The 20,176-nt window shown below is 45.3% G+C and overlaps 1 protein-coding gene across 1 annotated transcript in view; it reads left to right on the top strand.

The window, feature by feature from the left end:
* The window catches only part of PDE6C (phosphodiesterase 6C), a 48,345-nt gene that overhangs the window by 3,730 nt on the left and 24,439 nt on the right, over positions 1 to 20,176 (top strand). The window contains exons 2-11 of the mRNA XM_021699800.2: positions 2,927 to 3,079; positions 3,180 to 3,269; positions 4,216 to 4,356; positions 5,591 to 5,665; positions 6,599 to 6,663; positions 6,764 to 6,830; positions 11,089 to 11,136; positions 15,259 to 15,408; positions 15,989 to 16,132; positions 17,420 to 17,488. Of these exons, the coding sequence (XP_021555475.1) occupies positions 2,927 to 3,079; positions 3,180 to 3,269; positions 4,216 to 4,356; positions 5,591 to 5,665; positions 6,599 to 6,663; positions 6,764 to 6,830; positions 11,089 to 11,136; positions 15,259 to 15,408; positions 15,989 to 16,132; positions 17,420 to 17,488 (1,002 nt within the window). The remainder of the gene's footprint in view (positions 1 to 2,926; positions 3,080 to 3,179; positions 3,270 to 4,215; positions 4,357 to 5,590; positions 5,666 to 6,598; positions 6,664 to 6,763; positions 6,831 to 11,088; positions 11,137 to 15,258; positions 15,409 to 15,988; positions 16,133 to 17,419; positions 17,489 to 20,176) is intronic.

Here is a 20,176-nt window from a genome sequence, read left to right on the forward strand (position 1 = left end):
TTCTTCGAAGGTCTACCCAGGGGAGTTTGTGAATCCGAGAACTATAGGAATTACTCAAGCAAACTTCACTAGGGATTGTTCGAGCTAGTGAAGCAGAAAGCCTCACCTCACCTGCCCTGTCATCTGACGGATGGTTTTATGTAGGGCTTTCAAATATAATAAGCAAGCATTACATTTTGAAATGTATGTCATTTTCTCAAAACAGCCAAATGAACTTAGGAATATTTCCTTGTGTTTAGAATCTAGAATAAAAGAGCATAAAACTTTGAAGCTGCCGAGTGAAGTGTGCTTGCAAAGAAACTAGCCTGCCTGACCATCTCATGGTGTGTGCATCTGATCTGGTATTTTGATTATTCACTTAGTGGCCAAGATTGCTGTGTAAATGAAGGTGATCGCAACCCATAATGGGTAATAGATTAGGAGGAAAATGGAATGCGAGCTGCCTTGGGCAAGCAGTGGATGAGGAGAAAGAACCTAACAAAGTCTGAAGACGTCTTGGCCTAACAGGGAAGATGTTACCTGAGGCAGAGAGAATGGCAGATCAGGTGGTTAGGAAAGAAATGTGGCTCTTGAAGGTGGGGGGTGGGGGATGGGGGGATGGCCAGAGACTGGCCCTCAGACAAACGCGTGCTTCCGGGCATAGGACGCCTACATGGGCTGAGAGCATCTAGGTTCTTCAGTGATTGGGATTGGTTATAAAAGCTAGAACTAGAAGCAGAATGGTCATTGCAAAAGAGAACTACTTCTCATCCAGGGAAGCCCAATAAACTCCCAGGCGTCTCTTCCCAGTAATCCTTGAGCACCTACCACGTGTCAGACACTTTTCTAAGTGCTCTTCCCATACTGTATTATTCTATGTGCCGGGACTCTAAACAGTCCATAATATCAGCGTTTATTTCCACAAAGGCTAAGTAGCATGGATCACATAGCTGGTGAACTGGGGTCTGGTTTTAGCCGGGGAACTCTTGACGCCAGAGCCTTCTTCAACATTAGGTGATGCAGCCTCCTAAATAAATAGTTGGTTTGTGTGGGTCCATGCTGGGAAAGGTAGAAAAGAGATCTGGGATAAGGGGCTCCATCTGACTCCCTTAGCATCTCACCACTCCTAAGGGATCCTCCACAGGAGTGATTCACCCACTAAGAGTACAGATTCCTGGGGAAGACAGATGCTACTCTAGGTGGTCAGGATTCAGTGGGCCTGCTGGGAGGTCTGCAAATGTGAGTTTGTCTGCAGGTGTTTGTGAGGCACAGCCCAGGTCTGCTGCTCCAAGCTGAGCTATGAGTTCTATTGGCCAAGGAGCCCTGCTCCCTGGGTGAGATTCTGGCCCAGAAGTAGCACTGCAGGCTCCCACATTTTTAATTTTGGAAACTGAACAGAGTCCAGCTTCCAGGGGTTCGTGCTAATCTCAGAAGCACCATCAACACAAGGAAATATAAATAATACAACCTATGAAAGGAAAACCCCATTAACTTTGGCCAGTGAGTCTCAGAATCAGGCTGAAAGTTTAGTTCCAACTGAAGGAGACTCAAGTTCAAAGATGAGATAGTATGAACCATGGAAGGCTGTGTCTACACCCATCTAGAGCAGGCAATCCTCTAGCTTACAGCTAATAAGGACCGCTGTCCTTGGCCCTCTGAAGCTCTTCCATTTAGGGACCTTGCCACACTCATCACTCTGCCCTTTCCATGGTTAGGATATTAGAATCATCTCTCACATCTACGGCATGAGGCTTGTATCTGGAAAGATCCACTTCCTCTCTCCCACAGAGAGAGAGAGGGAGAGAGAGAAAAAAACATGTATGAAAGATGTTAGCTTGGTATAACATTAAAAACTGAGAAGCATTTTGTGCTGGCAAGAGAGGGTCCTCTCACACATGACCAGTGGAAGTAAGATTTCCAACCTTTTATAAAAGTAATCTGTGTAAATAAAAACTGCATACACCTGTGAATCCAGCAAAAGAGCTTTCCACTTCGGGGAATCCATCACATAAAAATGAAAGCAAGAATGTTTAGTACAGCACTGTTTTCAGTGGGGAAAATTATAAGCAGACTAAGTCAGTGGAGAATGGTTGAGCAGACCATGGGGCTCCCACATTATGCAGTATTGTGCAAGAATCTAGAGGCTGAATTCACACCCATATGCACGAGTCTGGACGGAAGTCCATAAAGTATCATTATATGATGCAAATATTGTGTGAATTAAAAAACTTTATCAAAAAGAAATATTTTTGTCCAAGAGTTAGAGAAAGGCATACCGGGGCACCTGGGCGGCTCAGTCCATGAAGCGTCTTACTCTTGGTTTCGGCTCAGGTCGTGATCTCAGGGTCCTGGGATGGAGCCTAGTGTTGGGCTCCCCGCTCAGCAAGGAGTCTGCGTGCCTCTCTCTCTCTCTGCCCCTCCCCCCCTCCCTCCAATCAATCGATCAATCTCTAAAAAATAAGGGGGAAAAAAGGAGACATACCAAGCTGTTAACACTGGTTCCCTCGAGTAAGCGAGATTAGAAGGAGTTTGAGGAGTCATTAATTTTTTCCTTATGATGTACCAGTTGCTTGGTTTCACATACATTTTACTCTCATAATTAGAAAGAAGAGCTCCATGCGCTACTTCCCTGCACACCTTCTGTCCATTGTAACCCCATTTCCTCTTAGCATCTCACTTTCCTCTTGGCCGTGACATCACCTCTTTTTTCCCAGCTCTACCGCAGCCTCACCTAGATAGGCCATAGCTCAGGTGGGAGCTGCTCATCCTAAAACCAGGGAGTTCACTCTGTGCAATCGTAGGATGGGGGTGTGGGTGGGACCGCTGTGCTGGGGCCCTGGTTATCTGTCCAGACGGTTTGGACTAGAGAGAATGGTCTGTTGCCATTCCTAGGCCTACAGTCCATGGTTCTGTGCTGCTTTGGCAAACGTGTGAATGTGTCTTTCAGAACAGCCATTTCTCTGACTTCATGGACAAACAAACTGGGTATGTCACCAAGAACCTGCTGGCAACTCCGATCGTGATGGGCAAAGAGGTTCTTGCCGTGGTTATGGCAGTTAACAAAGTAAACGCATCTGAATTTTCCAAACAGGATGAGGAGGTAATGCTAACCTTGGGCATCCAGCCGGAGGCTCAGGAAATTTATTTGTTGTTTAATGGAAAGATATCATACCTAATTTGTTTTTCTCTGCTTCCTGTAGGTCTTTTGCAGATACCTCACCTTTGTTTCTGTCATCCTAAAGCTTCATCATACCAACTACCTGTACACTGTTGAATCCCGAAGAAGCCAGGTACTAGGAAGGGACCTTCATCACTCCATGCTTTCCTGTTCTGACAAAGGGACCCAGAGGCAACAAGCCCAGACCCCTCCTATCGCTCTTGGGGGTTTAAGGCACATGGAGCCAATTCTCAGACTTTAGTCCTGGCTGTCTTCTCATGGTCATAGTCATGGTCTGCCCCTGCCTCCCCCTCTACCTCTCTGCTCCTCCATCTGCATGTACAACTGGCTTGCCTCGTCTTTATCCTGGCTAGCCGTGGTTTCTTCTGTGAGATAATTCTAGTACCTACCCTATGTGGTTGTTGTGACTATCACATGATCATGATATGAATTCGTCCACACAAAGCTCTTAACAGTTCCTGGTACATATCGAAGCTATTAATCTGAGGAACCAATCACTCTTCTGAAGTCTGTTGCCTCCTTGAGTCAGAGGGATAAGGAACAACATTGGTAATCAGGGTACCTCAGTCTGGGCCACTCTCTAGATGTCAGTTTCTTCATCTGTACAATGGTGGGAGAGGGGTGGGGATGAAGGGCTTCCAACATCCCCTCCTATCCAACTGTCCAGATAAGGTTACCTCTGAGTAGCTCAGGATGTGTGGAAAGAGGCATATGGCTTCCTCCCCAGTGGGGGAATGGCAGGAGCCAGGGCATCACCAATACTGGACCCTCTGCCCAGGGACTGTCTCTGCTTCCAAGGTGAGGTCACTTGCCCTTTGACATGGGGACCAATCATGGCGTACCTCTTTCAGAGACCCTCACCCTTGCACAGGTCTAATCATCCCACTCAGAGAATCTGAGTAGTGTTTCAGACATGCACAAGTTCAAAAATGAAAGTGCATTGTTCAGTGATACATGTTCTTTTTATTGGAGACCCCTCCTACTTTCTTTTGGCTAATGCTCTACCTCTTCACTGTGTGTTTTGTTCTGAGTGTTTTCTTTTTAATTCCTCCTTCCAGATCCTCATGTGGTCGGCCAACAAAGTATTTGAAGAGCTCACAGATGTGGAGCGCCAGTTTCACAAAGCACTCTACACAGTTAGAACATATCTGAATTGTGAGCGGTACTCCATCGGACTGCTGGAAATGACCAAGGAGAAGGTCCTCATCACTCCATACATTTTGTCTCCCCTCAAATCATCTATACAACACCCATCACATGAAATGTGATCCATTAAAACATGGCTACTATTCACACAATATATATATATATATATATAATGTTCATTTCTCATCTTGTTTCATTAATTCGGTTGGAGCTCTCCTAGCTCAACATAAGTAATGAATACTATATCATTTATATTGCTTATTCTCCGTGTGAATGGAAGTTATTTTTTCAGAGTAACTGTTCTAAGTGGATAAACATGGGACCAGGTGTCAGGAGAGCTGGGCTTCAATCCTGGCTCTGGAACTTGGTGGTTGAGTTTATTGGTTCGGGTGCTTTTGGCAGCAAGGAACATCAGACCCAGTAAGTAATAGCAAGACAGTTATCTCATTTAACAAGAAGTCCCAAGATCGGGCAATTCTAAGACTGGCTCATTCAGAGCTCAGTATAGTCATCAAGGTCCCAGTGGCTTGCTGTTTTCCCCTAGCAAGGTCTCTGCCACCCGCAAGTTGGAGAGGTCTCCTCTTGGGGGTGGCAAGAAAGCTGTTGCAGCTCAAGGCGTGACACACAGGACAAAACTGGGAGGCACCTCCTGCAAATGTCATTTCCATTACCTTTCATCCGAGGGGTGCTCTTCCCCAGAAGCGCCTCCACAGACTTCTCCCCCCTTCTCTGCTATCTAGGACTGGCCATGTGCCTGCCCTCCAACTAATCCCAGGCACCATATATAGGCCACTCAGGGGCTGTGCAGGCCCATCTTCCCTGAGAAAATGACTACCTGATGCCTAAATAAATTGGGATCTGTTAGAGAGGAAGAGGGGGAGAATAGACGTTGAGTAAGGCAGCCCACACTGTTGGCCACTCTGCATGACCTTGGCCACATCTCTTAACCTACTTAGATTTAGTTTAATTATCCATAAAAAGCTGCTAGCTACTGAGTCCCTTTACCTATGTATCAAGGTAGGTGCTCTGTATTGTTCATCTAATCCTCACAACCACCCTATAGTATAAATTCTATTACTATCCCTGTTTTACAGATGAAAAAGGCTAAGTGACTTGTTCACAGCCTCAAGTTTGTAAGCAGTATTGCTGGGAATTATAGGTCTTTTTCAGCTCTAAAATTCCAGAATTCTAAATTAATATAAAATACGCAAAGCCATGAAACTCACAGAAGATATAGTAGGTCACGGAACAGTTCGTTTAATAATATTTAAATATAATTGCTTTCAGGCATTCTACGATGAATGGCCAATCAAGCTGGGAGAAGTCGAGCCTTATAAAGGTCCGAAGACCCCCGATGGCAGAGTAGGTGCCAACATCTTCCTCAGTGATGTGTGTGCATGGCACAGGGTGCCAAGACCAGTGGATAAGAAAGAGCACTGGACAAGGAGTTTGAGGTTCAAGTCTCAGCTCTGCCCAAGCCAGCTGGGTGGCCCTTGCCTAAACTCATTGTTCCACTTCTCAGTTTCCTTTTCTGTATAGCTGGGCTTGGTGAATCAGTAATTCTCAAGAGGAAGGGACACATCAGAGCCCCCTGCCTAGCTTTTTGAGCACCCTGTGCCCAGGCCCTCCTTCAAACCTGCTAGATTGGAAACTCCAGGCAAGGGTTAGATTGGATTTACTTTCCCCTTGCCAGCAAGCTTCAGAGGGCAGGAATGAGGTCTCACCACCGTATTCCCAGCGCACAGGAAAGCGAGGGTAGTGGGATGGAACGTGTCCAGGCCTCAGGTTCTTCATCTGCCCAAAGAAGTAGAGAGACTAGTTCTCAAGTCCCTCCCAGCTTTGACGAAGTAACTGCTGAATCCTGTTCCTGAGACACCTGTTCCGATCAGCCAGTGCTGGAAGGTGGGAAGTGTTCAGTGCACAGTGGGGAAGGGAACACATCGACAGAGGTTGAGAAATTACATGCTTTGTTCCACTACAGTCATCAGCCAGATATTTCTGGACAATAGAAAGGGATCAGTTAAAAGTAAAACAAGATTCCTTTGAAAGCTGTCTGGATAAATTCCACTTTTAAAATTTAGCTCCACAGGCTTGTTCATGTAGATAAACAGCCACTAGTATTTCTAGATGTATTGCAAGCTTGTAATCAGGACATGAGTAATTAGGTGGTACTTATGCAGAGCAATGTGGTTAGAAAATAAGGTACAATTAAATGAGCTTTAAAGTACCAGTTCTGCTGATGAGAAGTGTTTTCTTTGGGAAATAAGATTGTTCTCATAATCTCTTTCCTCTTAGGAAGTCATCTTTTACAAAATCATCGATTACATTTTACATGGAAAAGAAGAGATCAAAGTGATCCCGTGAGTACTGTCCTGAGGCGGCAGGAGTTGCCCTTTTGTTTTTGCCCACGTTGCATTTCTCTGTGTGGCAATGATTCTCTTTCTTCTAATCTTCCTCAAGGACACCCCCTGCAGACCACTGGACTCTTGTTAGCGGGTTGCCAACATACGTTGCCGAAAATGGATTTGTAAGTTCCTATTCAAATCTTGAATCGTATTGGATGAAACTCTTGTTATGGGATGGGAACAGTTGTGAAAGTAAAATGCAGGAGGGAAGAGTGACATGCCCTCACAGGATGTGGGAGAGAGGAATCTTGGCAGTTGAAAGGTTAACTAGAGACTTCCAAACTCTACACGAAAATATTTAGTCAACATGAGAAAGATCCATCCGTCCCCCCAACTTCTTATTCAGCAGTCATGCAAATTTCAGATGTCCTTTGAAAGTCTGTGGCTAGGATTCGTGTTGGGTTTAATTAGATCTCAAGTATAGTTACCTTGGCCAAAACTTCCAAAGCATGAGAAATTACTGACAAAAGACAAAAATGTGTAAATGGAGAACTTTGCCACTGATGGCCATGCAAAATGAGGGAGTTGATAAAGGAAGTAAAGAGTTTTGCCCTGGTCTGTGGCGGGGGGCGGCGGGGGGGGGGGGTTGGTGGTGGTGGTGGTGTGTGTGGGTGTGTAAAGATAGCAGGCCAGGTCTGGCGAATAGAGGTCAGGTGTGGGTAGACAAGAAACAAGAGGTCTCTGGTAGGTCCCATAGGTCTCCAGGCCAGAGAACTAGAGTCACCATAACTTTCCCACTCCTCTACCATACTCTCCTTCCTTCTCTTGGAAGATTTTTCTCCCTTGTTGGGCTTCTCCACCATCTGTGTCATCTCTTGGCATCAAGATTCCTCCCTGCAAGAGAGTTCAGTGCTTCTCACATTTATGTTGGCATTTTCCTATCTTCCGCTTTGCAAATCCAAGTTTCTGTAATGTATTTATAGCACTTATTTGCATATTTGGTTTTTCTTTAGTGTTGTCCTTGTGTTGTTGGCAGTGTTCATTCATCCTCATTATTTAGTAAATGGGCATGTAAATTATAGTGACTAATAGAGTCACTCAAGGGTCAGAGAGAAGGGGAAACAAAACCTAGGTTAGCTCCCGTTTTCCTTTACTGGCACAAATTGGTCTCTGCTTAGTGTGAAAATTGCTGGGTTTGGAATGGTAGCAGAGTGAGGAATATTCTGGATGTGGCTGAAGGATCTTCCTATGTCAGGGGGCTTTACTTGGGGGTTCCCAGGAGGCCTAAACCCTGGACTCACTGGTTACAGGACCAGGGGGCCTCGAACAGGTGGCATGATCCCTTTCTCTAGTGTAGAGACTTGCCAAAGGGGAAGAAAAGAGAGAAAAAACAAGCTTATTTCTTTTAGGAATAAACAGCACTATGTACAAATACCATGTTTTCTCCAAAATAGTCGAAGTGTTTTTTAAATGTCCTTCTTGACTTAGTAGTAATGACCAAAACATTCCAACTCATTCCTGAGTCCACAGATACAACTTTTCAGCTTCAGTACATCACCAAATTCCTTGGCCATCGGCGCCCATCCTTGGTTTCCTGGCAGACCACCTACTAGACCCGTTTGGAGCTTTTATCAAATTCGATATGGCCAAAGCTGCCATGGCCAGTGTGGGGGGATTTATGCCCCGACTTTTAAGTACCTATTCTCTCCTAGGGAAACAGGTTTTCCCCCCAAAATCAATTTCGACAAAGCAAAGGTGTCAAAAGCCAATTCACTGAATGGCTAATCTGCCAAGTCAGCAACTTGCCATATAACCAGCTTGCCAAGGGATGGATTCCCAAAGCAGGGGAGGATTGTCCCCCAGGTTTCGGTTCTATCACAGATCACCCACATATGCTGCACCCCTGCCTTTCATATCTCAGCTCCCGCCCCAGGCCCCATCGCTGCTCCACTGGTAGCCCAGGACTGGGGGCAAACCCTCGTAAATCTAGTTTGAGGTATTTCTCACCAAAGTGCTCATTCGGCAAATTGGCATTCCCAAAGTGGGAACTGATTTTCAGAGAGTTGAGCTTGAGCCATTTCCTGGGACTCCATAATTAGGGTGAACATACATCCCAGTTTGCCTGGCCAGCTTCCATTTACACCTGTTGTGCTCGAGTTATTAATAGTCCTCCTTTCCCCTCCTAAAGGTGTCAGACTATACAACATACTCACAAGAGGCAGGGATTACTAAAAACATTGTGGTTTAGCACAGGATTTTCTCAAACTTAACATTATTGACATTTGGGGCCAGACGATTCTGGCGGGGGCGGGGGGAGCTAGCCGCACATTGTAAGGTGTTCAGCAGCATCCCTGCCCTCTACCCACCAGATGCCGTACACCACCCTGGCTGGGAACCCCTAGTCTAAAGAATGGTATCAAACATTTCAGCAGCCTCAGCCAGAGCAATGCATTCCCGGGGGGCCTGCATTCTGTAATATGGTGGTGCATTCTGGCCAAGAGAGCAAAAGGCAAGGCTGAAAAGCCCTGGGCGCCTTGACTCAGTCCTGCCTTGGCCAAATCCCTTGGCAAATCCTTGACCTCGCGCTAAATGCCCTGACCTCTCTGGGTTTTAACACTCGCATTTGTAAAATAAGGTTACTGACCTAATTATTTAAGAGATGGAGCCTTAGAGAGTTTCTAAATGCTATTTTCTAGATAAAAATGATCTGCAATTTTAATCAAAATTATTTGGGCTCCTATAGTGTTGAAACTTTTCCTTTTAGCTTTTTAAAATGTTTCCCTCAATCATTTCCCCGGGTTAAAGAGAGTAAAGGCACACTTTAGGGCGAGCTGTCGCAGAAGTCCCTCAGCTGGACCTCTCTGGACTTAGGAGACACATGCACAGAGTTCTCCTTAGACAAGTACATCCCAGCTCTGAATGGGACGCAGCAGGCACTGGTTTAATGATTTCTCAGATATTAAAAATGAGCCTTAGGCATATTTGTAGAATTGAAGGCACTAAATACAGGATCAAGCCAAGCTGGAATCAAGAAGACATGTGAACTGAGAGAAAGACTGAGAGCAGCAAGGATTTCTGAATACGGAGATAAAAGCCTGGCCTCTAGGACCTTGACCCATCTGTAGATGTTCTCTAGAGGCCTTAAGAGTATGGATGAAGACTGACACGGTTGGTAGAAAGGTCAGAAAAGAGGACTAAGCTACATTTTGCCTCTTTAAAACACACCTGAAGGACGCTCAGCCACGAATTCATGTAGTTCATTCAGATTAGATGAGATTAATGGACGGCACACACAATTCCTTCGATTCTTCGGCGGTATATGCGAACAAAAACTTCGAAACACTTGCACGGTTGCTTCATCAGAGTAGCCCAAACATAGCTGATGTGGCTCAACCACCCGTAGGATGCGAGCACTAACGCCGGGCCGGCAGGTGTAGAAGGCTACTGCTCCCCACTCACCAGTGTTAGAGTTTCAGGGATTTTTATGAGCAAGCTGTTAAACTGTCAGCTGCTCGCGATCCCCCGTGGTGGGAGAATTGGAGCCATGGAAACTGGCAGAGCTTGCGAATGAGGGCCTTCCCCACCCCTCACCAGGGGAACTGGTAACACCAGCCCCCACACTCAGACTCCACTTAGAGCTTCCGCCCATGGTTTTGAACAAAGTCTCTTAACGTCTTTGGGCTTCTATTTCCTCATCTTTAGAAGAAAAAGCTTAAGCTTAATGATTGCAGTTCCTTCCAACTTTAAAATGCTATGATTTTAAATACTAGAATTTTGGTAGAAACAAAGCTATAGCATTTTATTAAGACTCATTTGTGGATATGATTTGACATACAGATAATTAAAAATTACCAAGAACAGAATGATTTCTTGTCCTTATGGGTGAAAGCAATAGTTTCTGAATTCAGTACTTCAAATATATCTCAGAGTGACTTCTTACCTTGTACCTAAATCTGCCTGGCTGCTTCCTTCTGCCGCGTAGGCACCTGTTTGCAATTCAGATCCCACATCAGAAAAAAAGGAAGAAAGGGAGGGAAGGAAAGAGAGGAAGGAAGGAAGAAAAGGAGGGAGGGAGGGAAACAGAGCCTTCCTAGGGTCACTGCCCCACCTCTAGCAGAGCCGTCTTCTGCTCAGCTTCCTCCTCTCCTTGGTCTGAACAGTTAGTTGTTTTGAATCTGGAAGAAGAATCCTTAGAGGCTGGGAGTAGGAAAGAGCAAAGATTGTGCTAAATGTCATGCAATGACTTAATTAGCAGAAGAGAACCTCAATGTGTTTTTAGCAAATTTGGCCCAGCCAAGGTTCAGTGTGAATAATTTGCCTGTGAGCCACGGAGAGCTGCGGAGGAAACCCTCGCTTCTGATGCATTCTTTCTTCTGTCTGCTTTGTGGGTTTGTGGTTCTGCCACATGTTTTAGGACTTTCGTGTCCTCTTGCTTTACAGATATGTAACATGCTGAATGCCCCTGCAGATGAGTACTTCACATTTCAGGTAACTTTGCCCTCAGCCAGGCCTCGCCCGTCAGCACTGCTCCCCGCACCCTCCCCCCGCCCCATCCCCAGAGTCTGCCTCGTGTCAGGTGGCCGGACGAACACACTCGAGTTTCTGTCCCATTCACCAAGTAGATTCTTCAGGGAAGAGAGAAGAGGTGAGAGAAGGAGGGGGACGAGAGAAGGAGACAGGGTGTTTGTCACCCTAGCATTTGGGGGGGGGGTAGTCCCTGCCACTCCTCTAGTCTACCCATTCCTGGTCATCCAGGGCTTAAAACAGTGCCTGGCAATCACAGGTACTAAGTGTTCTTTGCCCGAGTGATTAGCTGTGTACGTACTACCACCTGGATGCTGTCCTTTGGTGGTTTTCCCAGGCCCTTCCCTGCAGCTTATTGGAAAAGAAAACTATTTTTGGGTCTGTTGAGGGCCTCTCCTGCTGTCAGACTCTTGGTTTTATCTTTCCTCCTGCAACATCCAGCGATTCTCCTCAGGCCCCCCCCCCCCCTCCCCCCCCCCCCCCCCCCCCCCCCCCCGCACCTGACTGCTGGGGAGAAACTGGCATGTGAGCCAGTTTTCTGCCTTCTGGCCTGTGTTTTGTGTCCTGTTTTAACAAACATCCAGTTATCCAGTTAGAGTCCTGGTTACAATCAGTCAGGAATAGAGACAGCCCTTCCCCGTGGGGGCCATCGGTTCCTGGCTTCCCAAAACACACACCCCCACCCCCCACACACACACCCATCTCTGCCTGAGGGAGAAGCCAGCCCCCTGGGGCCTGAGGCCTGGATGAGCAGCACCTGTTGCAAGCGGGGCCCCAGCAAACCTAGGCGCACCTGCCTAGTTTCCTGGAAGGTTTCCCTCCGATCTCCCTGCTCATCCCCCTGCTCACCCACGTGGAAATCACACAAACACCATATGGCGCATTTGCTCCAGCTGCCCTCTCCTTGCAGCCAGAGCCTCGTCGTGACCATGCTGTGCCGGCCCTGACCCTGACCTTTACAGCAGCTGGGTGCCAGGAAAGAGCGCGCAGGAAGGAAAGAATGGGGACACGCACTTTCTAAAGCGTCTGAGCCTCAGCAGCTGTTGTCTGGCCCTGGAGGGAGGGGAGCTGACCCAGGAGACCCGGGGCTGGGCTCTGAGGTTTGAGGGCAGCCACCCGTGGCTCCGAGGGCCCTGGCTGCCAGGAGGCTGCCCACCTGGGGAAACCTCCGGCCATAGGAATTTCCCAGCTTCCCAAGAAGCCCCAGTGTGGGGTCTCTGACGGCGGGAGGGATGACCGTGCAATGGCTGCTGGGCTGGGAAATCCACGGTCGCCAGAGCACCAGGCTGCTCCCCGTGGGCCGCCCCAGCCGCTGGCTGAGCATGGCCGGGATACTGAGGCAGGCGCATTGCTGGGAGACACCAGCTCCTTCCTCCCGCCGCAACATTGGCCCCAGGAGCTCTGACAACAGCACTGTGGTCTCCCCGCACCCTCCATCCGCCCCTCTGTCCTTACCCCAGGTCGGGACTGAATCTGATGGTGTTCTCGAGTCCTCAGACTCCCTCCCAGCTTCTTCGGGGACACCGCCCCTGGGGATCATTCCACAGAGCAGACTCAGGAGAGGGTGGCCACCCTCCTTCCTCCACCTCTCTCCCCCCCTCCCGCTGTCTCTCCACCTGCTCATGCCCCCCCCCATTCGCACTAGTCCCTCTCGTCCCTGGGAAGTTTAGTGGAAAAACCACTGATCCAAAGTGAACTATGGTCAGAGCAAACCTGCAAAGGCAATGGTTCTCAAACTATACCCCTCAGATGGCCTGGTGTGTCAGCTTCCTATTGTTGTAACAAATCACCACTCAGGCAGAACGTATTGTCTTACCGTTCTGGAGTCAGAAGTCCAAAATGGGTCACACTGGACTAAAATCAAGGTGTTGGCCGGACTGTGTTCCTTTCTAGAGGCCGTAGGGGAAGAACCCATCTCCTCATCTTTTCTAGCTTCTTGAAGCTACCTGCACTTCTTGACTCACGGTCCCCTGCCATCTCCAAAGTCAGCGATGACATCACCCTAGCCTTGCTTCCGTTACCTTCTTCACTAATTCTCTGACTCTCTTTTATACTTTTAAGGATCCTTATAATTACATTGGATCCACCTGGAAAATCCAGGATAATTTCCCTATCTTAAGGGCAGCTGGTGAGCAACATTAATTTCAGCTGCGGCTTTAATGCTCCTTTGCCACGTGAAGCAACATATCCACAGGCTCGATGATTTGGATGCAGACAACTTCAGGGTAGTTCCTTGAAGTGGATGAAGGCATTTTTCCTTTCTATCAATTAAAGTGATCTTCAGTTCACAGGAAAAAAGAAAACACATAGAATTTCTTCAGTTTTAAGTTTTTGCCCTATTAATTTTTCTTAATTCTTAAGTTCCTTCTACCACTTTTCTGTCAACAAGCTCTAACTAACTTAGTAATAGCGAAACACATGAACATGAACAGGCAACAAATGAATATTTACCGAAAACTGAGAAATAGTCACTAAAGCTTGTTTTGGATGCTTTAAAAAATATACAGGGTGCTTACGGTTGTGAAACTATTTTGCACACAGGTGATATATTTTCTGCAATTGATTTTGTCCCTAGTCCATGTGGCAATATACATGTAGAAACAGTTCACTGTATTTTCCGAGGATAAACACTTTGAGAACCACTGTGCACTGATTTTTTTCCCAAAGCTTTGACCATTAGGACACATAAGTTGAGGTTTGGTTTCTCCACTTTTCATTCCAAGTATAAAGACGAACGCTTCGACTAATAAGCAGCTGTTTACTGAGCATCTGTCACACACCCCCCACTGTCCCATCACTTCTGCAGAGCTCGACAGTGTGTGAGATGCTCTTCGGCAAGATTAGACTATAGCCTCACAGACAAAAATCAGCAACTCCGAAGCATTTGGAAATTATCTAGCTTCTAACTGTGCTCCAGGCTCTAAGCGCTGATAGAATTCTGAAAAAGAGAAGTTCCATATGGGTGAGAGAAGGCATCACGGGAGAGGCAAGACAGCCTGGGCCGCTGAGGCTTGGCTAATGATGCTGCAGGAGGCAGAAGAAGGGATAGCATGGCGTGCTCAGTGCTTGGCTACCTTTGCCTTGCTCAGACCGTGCGAATGCCACACCACAGATCTCAGACATCAGAGGACATCAGGATTACCTGGGGAGCTTATTTAAGATGCACATCCCAAAATTATGAAACAAGCTTTAAAAAAAAAAAGTCTATTGCACATTGTCCTTGGGCCACACTTTAAGAAACTGTCCTGAACTTCTGTGTCTGCATCCCCCACTAGAATGTTACCATCTGGAGGTTAGGGCCTGTGATTTTTTCCTCTTTGTAGCCCCAGCAACTAGCCCAGGCCCATCACAGGGACTCGACAGACGTTCAGTAAGTGGGGCAGCACCCCAGAACAGAAGCCTGTTTTGAGGGCTCAGTCAGGAAAACAGAAACCACACTGGGTATTTCAACAGAGAGAATTTAATATGATGAATTCACTAAACAGGTGTTGAGGGACAGAAAAAGTGACTAGGGAACACTGAGGTGATATAGAGGTAAGTGCCGGGGGGGGGACAAAGAGAAGAGCTTAGGGTTGTAACAATGCAGACGCTTGGTTCTAGTACATGTAATCACATGTGCTCGAATACTTTTATGGCTATTTGTCCTAGCCACGTTCTGACACAGGGTGGAATTATGCATTGGACAGAGAGATTAGATTATTCTTTCTTTAAAGGTAGCCTAGGTTGGGGGGAAGGTGGTGAGAGGGTAGCTCAGAGAAGACTTGGGGTGCTGTGTTAGTTCTGTATCTCAATTCTGAGGGGTGCACATAGCTACACGTGTGATGGATTTGCACACACACACACACACGCATGCACAAATAAGTACACATGCATCTAGTGAAGTCTGAGTGAGCTCCATGGATTGTATCAATCTCCATTTCTTGGATTTGATAGTGCGTTACAGTTACATAAGCTGTTCCCACTGGGGGAACTGGGTGAAGGGTGCATGCCACTTCTCTGTACGTTTCTTTTGCAACATCCTGTGAATCTATAGTTATTTCAAAATTAAAAGTCAAAACATAATCTGAATGTCCTTATTGTTTGTAGAAAGGACCTGTAGATGAAACTGGTTGGGTCATTAAAAATGTCTTATCCCTGCCTATTGTCAACAAGAAAGAAGATATTGTGGGAGTAGCTACATTTTATAACAGGAAAGATGGAAAACCTTTCGATGAGTATGATGAACACATTACTGAGGTAAGTGCAATTATAAAATAATGGAGGTAAATGAAATTCATGAAACAATGGAGGCGGCGTAATTATTTGTTACTCTGGAGGGATGTTGTTGAAGGGCAATTAAGGCATGAGTCACTAATGGTTGTGGTCAATATGTGCCCATTGTGTCATTTCCGTTTCCTGACGTCTGTAGCCTGCAACATTTTCTTCCCAAGATTGAACTTTGGCTTAATCAAAATTCTTTACAATACGAGGAAATCAGAAAGAAGTTTTCTATCTCCTTTTCCCACCCTTTCTATTCTTTGTCATTCTTGCTGTCACCCCAATCCTCTGAGTCTCAGGCTGTGCTTTATTCTACTGGATATTTGTAATTCCTCTCCTCTAATAAAGTATTCACAGTGCGTGGTGCATTTTGAAAAGCAAGGACTTAGCCAGTTTTATTGTCTGGGGCTGATTATTAGTATGTTTTTTCTTAGATGGAAATAAGAAGCTGGGTTGTTGATGGTGGGAAGGAGACTGATTGATGGAATAGAATGTGGATGGTTGCCTCCAAATCAATTTTTCAATTGTAGAGAATTAAGTCACATTTTATCCATTTCAGACTCTCACACAATTTCTTGGATGGTCTCTTTTAAATACTGACACCTATGATAAAATGAATAAGCTGGAAAACAGAAAGGATATAGCTCAGGAAATGCTCATGAGCCAGACAAAAGCCACTCCTGATGAAATCAAGTCTATTTTGGTAAGTGGGGGAATTCAGTTCTGTGGACATTTGGTGGCATCTAAGCACAGCTTCTGGAATTTGCCTAATTACCTAGAGGTCTGACAAATGAGAATAGGTTTAATCCTGGGCTAAGGAAGAGGAGACAAAGAAGGAAGTTTGGGGGATAACCTGGGTGGCCCAGTGGACACAGAACCTTATTAGACTTCTCAGCTGCTTGGTTGGAATAGCACTCTGCTTAAAAAATAAAAAAAAATAATATTTAAAAAACAGCTCTTGGGTCAGTAGGAGCTGGAGGAACGACTTCTAGATTCAAGTATGTTAGCAAGGAAAAAATATTTCCAGGAAGGGAAAAGTACTGGTCAGCTATTGCCACATAATGCTGCATAACAACTATAACATCTCAGTGGTATTTCAACAATAAACATCGATTTCTCACTCAGGCATTGGTAGGATGACAGGCTTCAACTGATTCTTAGTTGGGCTTGGCTCTAAGCTGTGAGTTTGGTTTGCTCTATGCATATATCATCCTTCTTGACCAGCAGCTATCTGAGAAGTGTTCTTCTTATGGTGATGTCAGAAGTGCAGGAGAGTAAGCCCAAGTGTGCAAGCTCATTTCAAGTCTTCATTCATGTCACATTCACTAAAAGTCTCATTGGCCAAACGTGGCCAAGACCAATATCATGGATGATGGAGAAGCAAGTAGATATTTACTAACAATGTTCTAATCACCACCACATGAAGGGAAAATATCACACACCCACTATCTTTATTCCTTTTATTTCCCTAGTTTTCTGAATGTGTGTGTAGGTGCAGTTTTCTTGGGGTGTTTTTTTTTTTCTTTTTTCTGGTTTTGGTTTTGCTGGGTGGTTTGAAGGTTAAGAGAAATTTTATTTGACAGTTTGAGATGTTAAAAATGAGAAAATCTGGGGAGGGTGAAGGGTAATTGCTATAAATGCATAGAAAAACAAATGAAAAAATAGAAACACTCATAGAAAAACAGATTTTTCTCTCTTTCTTGCCTACATACAAACAGCTCACATTTCTCTCTCTGTCTCTCTCTAAGACAGTCACTGTTAAATTTTACATTTGAGGGGAATAAAGAAATCAATTATATTTTTGTGTTGTGTTTTTTGGAGAAAATTCTTCATAATAATGCTATAGGTCTTTTTTGTATCCAGAATACATCTTTGCATGGATCCCATTACAGCATAATTTAACATCATTTAAACCAATTTTAAGAGTAGAGGAATCAGATAGGAATTTTCTTTATAGGAATTTCACACCTCGATTGCTTTTACATTTTAGAAAATTAAAGAGAAGTTAAATATAGATCTAATTGAAGACTGTGAAGAAAAACAGCTTGTCACAATTTTGGTAAGTGTTTTACTTCTACCCTTAACACCTTTTAAATAAAATATATTAGGATACATATTCTCATTTCTCAAGTAAGTGTTGACTTTCCTCTTCTCTGGCACCTTTAAAGGCTAAAAAGAAAAGAGATTTCTTATAAAGCGTGATCTTCTGGTTCTCTGCATTTCTTCCTCCTTGTCTCCTACAGTCCAATCCACAAAGATAATTTAGAATCAGAAACCAGACTTCCACATAAGGAAACACAGGCACAAACTCTAAGGACATCATGGCCTTATTTATTTTAATAGCTTTGGATTGCCCCATGGTCACCCCAGAAGACATGACAAATATACAGTAGAACATAGACCCTCCGAGGCACAACTGTCCTCTGCCATCTCTGGCTTCTTCCTTCTGGAACTTGGAGGAATGCAATTCCTTCCTATTGTTGCCATTAGGCCACCCCTATCATTTCGAGTTGAAAGAACTTCTCTTCCGGTTATTAATATAGTTAATATTATATATAATTAATAATAACCTATATTAATATAGGTTATTCATCCTATGTTTGGTTCTAGGTAGTTTTGCCCTAAACTTCTTTGCCATAGACATCTTTGCTGCAAACATTTCAGGGCAAACATTTTCGTTGCATAACTGATTGGTTTGTAAGGCAATTTTGCCGTAAAAGATGAAATAACTGGTTGACAGTCTCCTTTCTTCATGAGTCAACATGAACCAACTGCCTTCAGCAGAGTTGTCAGTTTGCTTTCATTTCTCCATTTTTACTCTCATTTTTATATTATGTAGACCTCAGCTAGCCCTCCTAGTGGTCTATGCAGTGTTCAGTAGACGAGGTGGGGTCTTAAAGTAATGGATGGTGACAACTCCGTATATGGACCTGCTAGAAAGTTCGGTGACTAGAGTGTGGAGCCAGGCTGCACACCAGACGACCCAGGAAATGGAAGCACACCAGTTACAGTGACCGAAGCTCCGTTACAAACACATCAGCGTTATAACGTTAGCGTTTCTTCCACGTTTTCCATAGAACTTTGGAACGTCTATCAGCAGACGTGGGACAATCTGCCAAGAACAAACAACGGTGGGGAAGGCTTTCACAACACAATACAAAGCTCTGTTATAAATATGCATCCTAGTATTTGGAAACTGATGCCCCTCTTAATGAAGGAAGAAATTTTAGTGAAAAAACAAAGTGTGGTGCCAAAGAGGAGATAAATCAATAAGTTAAAATATATATATATATATAACTCTGAACGAATGTCTTTAAAGACAGTTGCTTAGGTTCAATCCACAGAATAAAATCAGTTATTTGCACCATGTTGCCATGAATCTACCCTATACATTTTAAATATATTCAAATATTTTTTTATTTTACAATAAAGTCTTTTTCATTTTGTTATTCATTTTTTGTGTTTTATTACATCCTTTTTTATGTTATTTTTTATTTTTTATTTTTTTAAGTAGGCTCCATGCCGAGCATGGAGCCCAATATGGGCTTGAACTCATGACCCTGAGATCAAGACCTGAGCTGAGATCAAGAGTAGGATGCTTAACTGACTAAGCCACCCAGATGCTCCTCATTACATCCTTTTTAATGAATGTCCCTCTCTTATTTTTTGTGATTTTATTTTTTACGGCAAAAATTGCCTTGTAGCCAATTAGTTATGTGGCAAAAATGTTTGCAATGAAAATGCTTGCAGTGAAAATGCAATCATGGTAACTGGAGATCATAATTTTTGGAGAACCTCTCTGAAATACATGATTGTTTGCTTTTTGAGTTCCTAAGTTTTATGCAGTAATGATTTGGGACAAGCCTGGAGCAGATTTTATACTCAAACAGGTGTTTCTTTGTAAAGCCACTGGTTCTCTGCCCATTTTATTGCTTCTCCGACGTAAGGTCCTTCGTCCTCTAACTGGAGAACTAGCGAGTTTCTAGTGTCATGGATGCCAGTGGCAGTTTTGTTTTACAAGGAGGACTGAGTTAACCCGCGCTGATGCAGGCAAAGGAGGTCAGGCAAGTCCTCCCCCTACCTTCCCTCCTCTCTGGGACATTTCAGGAAGCCCTGCGGCTCACGATTATGCCGTAGATCCGGGGAGGACTTCCCGAAGAAGCACCTCCGTCACCCATCCTTAATTCCGTGTTGTTCATTCAGTCAGTAGTTACCGAGGTGCACTCTACCTTCCCGAGCACAAAAGGTAGTACAGTCTGGTCCTATGTGGCTCAAGAAGGCCTGTTCATTATGGAGATAAAATACAGGCAACAACACAGCCCCGCATGGACGAGTTTCCAGAGCGTGAGCACCAAAGGCCCAGGGAGGCCAAGGGCCTGCTTCTACTCATGCAAGATGGGAGCTGGGCAAAGAGGCTTGATGGGAAAGCAGGGTTCGCCTGGGCAGAGGTTGAAGCCAGGGGCTTGGGGACGGCTGGAGGGGAGAAGGGGAAGCAAGACAGTACAGACCAGGACATGGGGACACAAGAGAGCATGTGGTCTTTGGGAAACTGAGGCCAGCTGCTGTGAGCTGGGGGGTGGGGAGGGGTGGGGGGAGGCCTGGTGGGCAGGCGGCAAGACCAAGACGTCCTGGCTCACAGGGACCCGGGAAAAGGCCCCCTCGGGTGCCCAGGGGACCCTTCTGGGAGTAGATGGAGCAAGCCAGCCTCAGCAGGTGCTGGCAGAGCAGCTTCAGAGCCGAGTGGGAC

The sequence above is a fragment of the Neomonachus schauinslandi genome, chromosome 6, assembly GCF_002201575.2.
Source record: "Neomonachus schauinslandi chromosome 6, ASM220157v2, whole genome shotgun sequence".
Lineage (NCBI taxonomy): Eukaryota > Metazoa > Chordata > Mammalia > Carnivora > Phocidae > Neomonachus > Neomonachus schauinslandi.